General features: G+C 32.9%; 2 protein-coding genes across 3 annotated transcripts; both read right to left on the bottom strand.

Annotated features, from left to right (window-relative positions):
- Positions 1-639: 639 nt before the first annotated feature.
- Positions 640-2699, bottom strand: LOC127126808 (uncharacterized). 2 transcript variants are annotated; one of them, XM_051055805.1, is made up of 7 exons: positions 2497-2698; positions 1876-2019; positions 1729-1778; positions 1497-1644; positions 1317-1403; positions 1165-1242; positions 640-1058 (listed from the first exon to the last, which is right to left on the bottom strand). In XM_051055805.1, exons 2-7 carry the CDS (start codon positions 1981-1983, stop codon positions 975-977), a joined length of 555 nt encoding a protein of 184 aa, XP_050911762.1. In that variant the 5' UTR covers positions 1984-2019; positions 2497-2698; the 3' UTR covers positions 640-974. The 2 variants fall into 2 exon arrangements, with proteins under 2 accessions (XP_050911762.1, XP_050911761.1); XM_051055804.1 differs by having other exon boundaries at positions 641-1058; positions 1876-2699.
- On the bottom strand, positions 2700-4030 carry LOC127126809 (uncharacterized). Its single transcript, XM_051055807.1, has 2 exons — positions 3694-4030; positions 2700-2983 (listed from the first exon to the last, which is right to left on the bottom strand). The coding sequence occupies exons 1-2, from the start codon at positions 3956-3958 to the stop codon at positions 2829-2831; spliced, it is 420 nt and encodes a 139-aa protein (XP_050911764.1). The 5' UTR covers positions 3959-4030; the 3' UTR covers positions 2700-2828.
- Positions 4031-6582: the final 2552 nt, after the last annotated feature.

Genomic DNA, 6582 nt, shown 5'->3' with positions numbered 1-6582 from the left:
GAAAGAAAAAAACTGAGAAATTTTCAGAGATGCATCTCCAATTTTTGGAAAACTAAACCGCTGAAAAATTACGGAGACGCATCTCCGGTTACTGGAAAGTTAAACCGTTGAAAAATTTCGGAGATGCATCTCCGAAATTTTTTATAACTCAGAGGTCGCGCCAATGGCGTAATGTACCACAATGAAGATAACTTTTTTTGTTTTGATCATCAATTTCAGTCAACAAACAACTAATACACTATGGTTAAATCTTAAATGTGATTTCTACTCATTTCTAACCATAATCATTGATTTTTACTCATTTACACCAAAACTCAAACATTTATAAAAAACTAAAAAAACATACAAGAATTGATGTTTTTGATGAAGATGGATGATGTTACAGATAAAGATTGATGTTCCCTTTAGTCTTGTTGAATGGAATTTGACTTGGTATAAAAAAGAAATTAGAGTTGAAGTTTGAGTAATGTGAAATGAGGAAGGAGAAGAGTCTGACGCGATTTAATCTCCAAAATGTTTTGGAGATGCATCTCCATAATATGTTAACGTTAACCGACATTTTTGTGCGTCCGAAGATGTATCTCCGAAAACTAAAGACATTTTTAGAATCATTTATTTCTTACTTTGAAGTTGTTAGTGTCAAAGTCTCCACGGAATAAACCCTAAACCCTATATGTTTGATATGTTTGTGTTCATCTAAACCAATTCCTAAACCAATGGTAGACAGAACTACATGAAAGGATGATTTGCTATAGAGCTTATATTTCAACAAGAACAAACTTATCATTATGTACAATAACATCTAGTTATGTTGATTCACTTTTTCAAACATGAACTACATAAATTTCCTAATCAATTTATGTATGCTTCTGCCATATCCCATTTTTACATCAATTTCCTCATCGATTTAGATATGCATCTGCTATATATGTCTTTCCTCGTGTCCATTTCTTCATCTGTTGTAAACCATAAAATCACTGAATATGAATGACTCGCAACTGAGACTGCCTCATGTTTCTTTCATCATGTGATTGCAATTGCATAAGGGGACTATGATCCTGTGCAGAAAGATAGAGCAAAAACCAAATGTTCAATGCTATAGATTTTGTAAGAGATAACTTGATACAAATGTTTAAGAACAAAAATATTGAGTTGGTTAATAACCTGGTTTTGAAGTTGTTGAAAAGCTTTTACCATTATATACACTGGTACAGTTATTCCAGTGACTCCCCACATTAGCAACTGATGCAATACATTTAAGAAATCAAATTTCGTTTCGAACTAATCCAAAAGGTTCTAAAGTTTTATCATCTTACCGTAAGCACTGTCAAAGAAGACTCTTCTACTCCGTCGAGTATAAATATGATTGGAAGCGTATGACGCAAAATCAGCAGAACGATAAACTGCAATAGACAGATATGAAAACAACCGTATTGTAAAGTGAAGTTGCATTGATTCAATAGTAAAACTTGAAAAGCTTGAACAATGGAAATTACAATGATGGCAACAATGCGAATGAACAAACGGCTCCTTCTAGAGGGAGTTGAATATTCGAAGTCAAAGTCTAGAAACTCATGATTAGCAGGAAACAATGCTAAGAACGGATGATTATTAAGACCGATTCTTGGAATTTCCCAGTTTCCCCTGAAAGATAATCAACAAACTTCTATCATCATTTGATCCATCATAGAAAAGGAAATTTTAACTAAAGAATAAACACTTAAATACCTATAGTGGAATAGAGGAGCTTGTGGAGGAGCAGTATAGCCTTTAAGTTGCTGCATTTTAACAACACAATCAACAAAATTTGAATAACTTATATGGTGAAATTAACGATTACATGTAGAATAAGACAATAGCAACAAAAGTGCAAACCTGTAGGCAAATCTCGCAAGTAGTATCGCCTTTCTCATTGCACCATCTTTGCACACATATTCTATGTGCATACTGCAATGTGCCAGAACAAGAACAAGGTGTATCCATGTTTAAGTCCTCGTCTTCGTCGTGACATATTCGACACTGTACCAATGTATTAGGAGAATTTGACTCATTTTGATCATCCATTTCAAATGAAAAAAACATCAATCAACAAAACCAAACTAGTATCAAAACTTTGAGCACTAGGAAACATTTTCTATGTTTGCCTAAGGTTGTAGGTTTGAAAAAGGTAACAGAAGAAAGGAACTTTAATTCTACATACTCAAGAAAGGTATACTGTTTATTAATTTGAAATTCAAATACAAGTATTAACTATAAAAAAAAAAAGTATATATGAATCTTGGGGTTGCCTATGAATATTGGCATTGGAATATAGAAAAAAGGTTTCTTTCAATTAAATGAATGGTGGTCCAAATGTTATGATGAAACCTTCCTTCATATACCAAACTTCAAGCTTTTATTTGGCCTTTGTCTTCAACTACCACCAAAACAACAATTTGTTCAATTAAGGTTCAACTAGTTCTTGAAGTATCACGCAATATTTAAATCAGACAATACCTCGAAAATGGAATATCGACTTTAGTCCAGAATCCAAAATATTCTCATAAGAAATTGGTGAAAATTTAATCTTCTTATTTTTCGGGCATACCCTCATAATACGCGTCACTTTAATAGTTTCATTAATATTAGTTTAGTCTCAAATTTATAGAGCATTTTTCACAATGTCATGTCTCTGGCAATGGAGCATTCGGACTGTGCGGTTGTTTGCATGAAGAAGCTATATTTTCAGAAACTAATGAATCAATGATTTTTTACAAGAGTTCAGAAACTGTATTTAGAAAAAAGAATCGTCAACAGAGAAAGTGAATCACAGATTCATGGCATCTAAATCAGTCATCATATGAGGAGTGAGGAGAAGCTGTGCAACCGAGATCAAATGGATCTTCAGATCCGCAACAATGCCAATACTGAAGAACTTTTCCAGAGCCAGGAGTGTTCATGGTTCCCCCTTCATAGACACTCTCAAACTTTCTCTTAGTTTCTCCTGCGGTTGAGGAAAATTGAATGAAATGCAATCATTGCCAACTTAATATATCTAAAAAGTAATGCAAATTAAAATCATTGATATCAAAATTCACAAATTTGTAACAATGTAAATTATTGGACAGCAATGAAAGAATTTATCAAAGAAAAAATGCTAAATGTTGCACAATAATCATCACATATGCGTTACGAGCAATATTTATGACGAGAATTTCTCAATCTACTCCATACTAGTAGTGTATTTCGGCTGAATTTAACATACAGATGGGTGGATTGAGAAACTCTCATTCGTGACTGGCTATGTTGTACAGTTATCCATCCTGTTTTCTGCCAAACTCAGTTGAAGTTTCAAACTTCGTTTTGAACCTAAACATGCTTCGTGAAAATTCACAACAAAAGGTTTGTGATATATAGCATAACTGTTAAGGTTCTTATCAATATCTCTATATGTCTTATCAATAGGTCTAGGTGCAATTCGTCGAAACAGAAAAGGTTCTTATAAGAACAAACAAAACCACCCTCATGTCATGCCTGTCTAACAATATCTTAGGTATACCACAGCACTAAACATACTTGACTTTCATCATTTCCTTGAAACTAACTACATTATACCATAGAAACCTAGTTTTATGTATCAAAATATTGCTGCTGATCAAGATGGCAACTTTAACATGGATAATACATGAACAGATAAGAAAATAAGTGGGGTACCTCCATAATGGGCAGTATGAAATCGACAAGCAAGAGGGTGATTGAGGGAAGGGTCGAATTGGGTTTTGCAGTTCTTGCAAGTTCTGAGGTTGACGCTGCTGGTTTTGTTGTTGGAGCTTGAGGAACACCGAATAGATGGGAATTGAAGCAATTGTAAGCAATTTATGTTTGGTTTTGACGAAGGTCTGATTTGAGATTGAAAAGCCAAAGGGGTTTTGTTACTGTGAAGATAAAGAGTAAGATTGTGAGCAGATGAAAGAGCCATGGAGCTGTGTGAACAGAGATAACAAGAATTGCAATGCCACGTGATTTCATGTGATTAAATGTATGGTAAGAATTAGTGCCCAAACAAAAAGTTAGGTAAGAATTGATTGGTTGATTGTGAATTTATATTGTATAACCTTGTTTTTAACTACTAGAAAAAAAAACAAGTACACCCTCCGTCTCATACAATTCAAGAAAAAAGAATAATTAAAAAAAGGAATAATATTTTTACAAAAATATTTTTATCATGTATTGGAGATGATAAAAGTAATATTAATTAGAGGATAAAATTGAAAAAATATATTAAAAATTGAAATGGATCATTTATTTTATGATATTTTTTTATTTTAAATAAATCACTCATTATGAAACAGAAAGAATATATATATATATATATATATATATATATATATATATATATATATATATATATATATATATATATATATATATATATATATATATATATGGTGTCTGTGTCTAGTCTATATATTTATGAGAGTGATTTATAGGTTGTAACTTGTGAGAATCGAGGAGAGTAATAAAAATAAGAGTTTTCTTTTTTTGCCCTTAAAATTGAAGGGATTAATTGGTATAAATAATGAATTAACAATGTTGGTTGAAAATGATAGGATATGGGAGAGAGAGACATAATAGCTAAAGAGTAAAGTTAATAATAAAAGAGTGAGCATAGATGGTAATAATTTTATGGTGGCATATAGTTTTTGGTGTATGTTAGAATTTGTGTTGGGATCTACTACAAAATACGGATAAGAAGAAGATGTTGGGGCTAATTCGTGAGGGTTAACACGAGGAAGCATTTTATTTTGGGGGTTTTTATTTGAGAGCAATACACATTTGTGAGAGACGCACCATATACTCACCCAAAATCGTAAGATGATAGGTGTGTGGATTATCCCACTTATAAATACTCAAGTCTTCATATTCCCAACCAATCTGGGACTTCCTCGCGCTACTCGCACTTGTAATTCTTTTTCATCTTTATACAAATGATGATACTAAATTTTGGTTTATCCTCAACAAACTGATTTTCTGTAGAGAGGATAGACTAGAATCAGACAATTATCTCTCTATCAGCGGTGGGAGACTTTGTGGAACCCATCCTATCAATTTACTACCATGTGCAACAATCTTTAATTCTTTCTTCGAATTTCTCTCTTAAAAATAATTTATAGTATATGCTTTAAATATAAGTAATTAAAAATAAAAATGATTCAACTTAAAAAATGAGAGAGATTATCTTACTTCGTCGTACCATAAATTGCGAGCAACATGATCTTGATACCTTGCTTGAAAAGACGTATCGCATGGCCCTCCAGGAAATTGTGGCTGCAGTGGACGAGGCTCAGGTGCGAATATCATATGTTCTTCTTCATCCATCACCTCTCGAGGTTGTCGTCATTCATCCTTTGGTTGAATAATGCACTTGTCCCGGTCTCTCATGCGCGACACTTAAAATAACAAAACAAATCAATGAAAATTACAAATAAGAACCGGATAACTTTGATTCAAGTTCTCCCGGAAAAAAACATGAACCAGATAACCTTGGTCTAAGTTTTCTGACATATAATTTTAAGAATCGGATAACATTGTTAAGAGTTATACGGTTAGCATATATATATGAACTAGAACTACATGCCAGGTTATATGGTGTGTAACATTTTTCTTATTCACATCAAAAAACTTACTTGTAAGATTTTCAGTGTAAAAAAATAGTGAACCGTGTCATGTTCTTCGGTGTGTTTTTGAATCAAATATGTTTTGTTTGTGTTTTCTGATTTTCAAGTGATCTCGCTTTCTCTGAAATAAAATAAAGAAAAAAAATTGAACTTTATTTGAAGTCTAGGTATTTATACAGGGGTATTTTTGTCCAAAATTATAATTTGTAGGGGTGGAGGGATAAATGAAGGGGTATGGTATAAAAATTTGGGGAATTTCTTATGGCACCCTATGGGATGGAAACACACTCTATGAAAAATCGAAATTGTCCCTCAGATTCCGGAGATGCATCTCCAGACACACCTTGTTTTAAATCAAAATGTCAACTGATCGGGAGATGCATCTTTGAAATATTCTAAAATATACACCATTGTCATACGGTGAACTGACTTGGGGTATTTTGCTTTTTATCGCAATGTCGCGGATAGCAAGAGTCGCCACCGACTTTTCTTTTATCCAATAAGGAAAGGTGGAAAAGAACAGGAAAGACCTCAATAGATTTTGGGTTCGGGAGGTACATTATACAAAGGGAAGGTATTAGCACCCTTTGTATCCATGGTTATCCATGGGCTCTTAATTGCTGGATCACTTATATTTTTGTCTGAAAAGTGTTGGTGAATTGTTTAAAATTGTTTCGAAAAGAGAGTTTAACTTTGTAATGATTCTCGTATGAATGTATACAAAGTGGTTATCTCGTTTAGTTTTGAAAGTTGTTTAGAAAAATATAACTCGGTAATGATTCTAGTATGAATGTATACCAAGTGGTGGTTTTCTAAGATTTGTAAAGTGTAAAGTGTGAGGTGTTGAAAATATTTTAGGTTATGATCCAGTAATTGAGAGTTATACCTTCCTAAGGTCGTTATGAACGTTTCCTATCCTTATGAG

This window comes from Lathyrus oleraceus, chromosome 3 (assembly GCF_024323335.1).
Source record: "Lathyrus oleraceus cultivar Zhongwan6 chromosome 3, CAAS_Psat_ZW6_1.0, whole genome shotgun sequence".
Classification (NCBI taxonomy): Eukaryota; Viridiplantae; Streptophyta; class Magnoliopsida; order Fabales; family Fabaceae; genus Lathyrus; species Lathyrus oleraceus.
This window is presented reverse-complemented; position numbering and strand designations above follow the sequence as displayed.

What these genes read in the sequence shown, in the direction of transcription:
- LOC127126808 (XM_051055804.1), bottom strand. Translation starts at nt 2,082, where the DNA reads ATGTTTTTTTCATTTGAAATGGATGATCAAAATGAGTCAAATTCTCCT. An exon ending in CTTGCGAGATTTGCCTACAG is followed by an intron (nt 1,779 to 1,875) that starts GTTTGCACTTTT and finishes GTTAAAATGCAG; the next exon opens with CAACTTAAAGGCTATACTGC. An exon ending in TTCGCATTGTTGCCATCATT is followed by an intron (nt 1,404 to 1,496) that starts GTAATTTCCATT and finishes TGTCTATTGCAG; the next exon opens with TTTATCGTTCTGCTGATTTT.
- LOC127126809 (XM_051055807.1), bottom strand. Translation starts at nt 3,958, where the DNA reads ATGGCTCTTTCATCTGCTCACAATCTTACTCTTTATCTTCACAGTAAC. An exon ending in TCATACTGCCCATTATGGAG is followed by an intron (nt 2,984 to 3,693) that starts GTACCCCACTTA and finishes CCTCAACCGCAG; the next exon opens with GAGAAACTAAGAGAAAGTTT.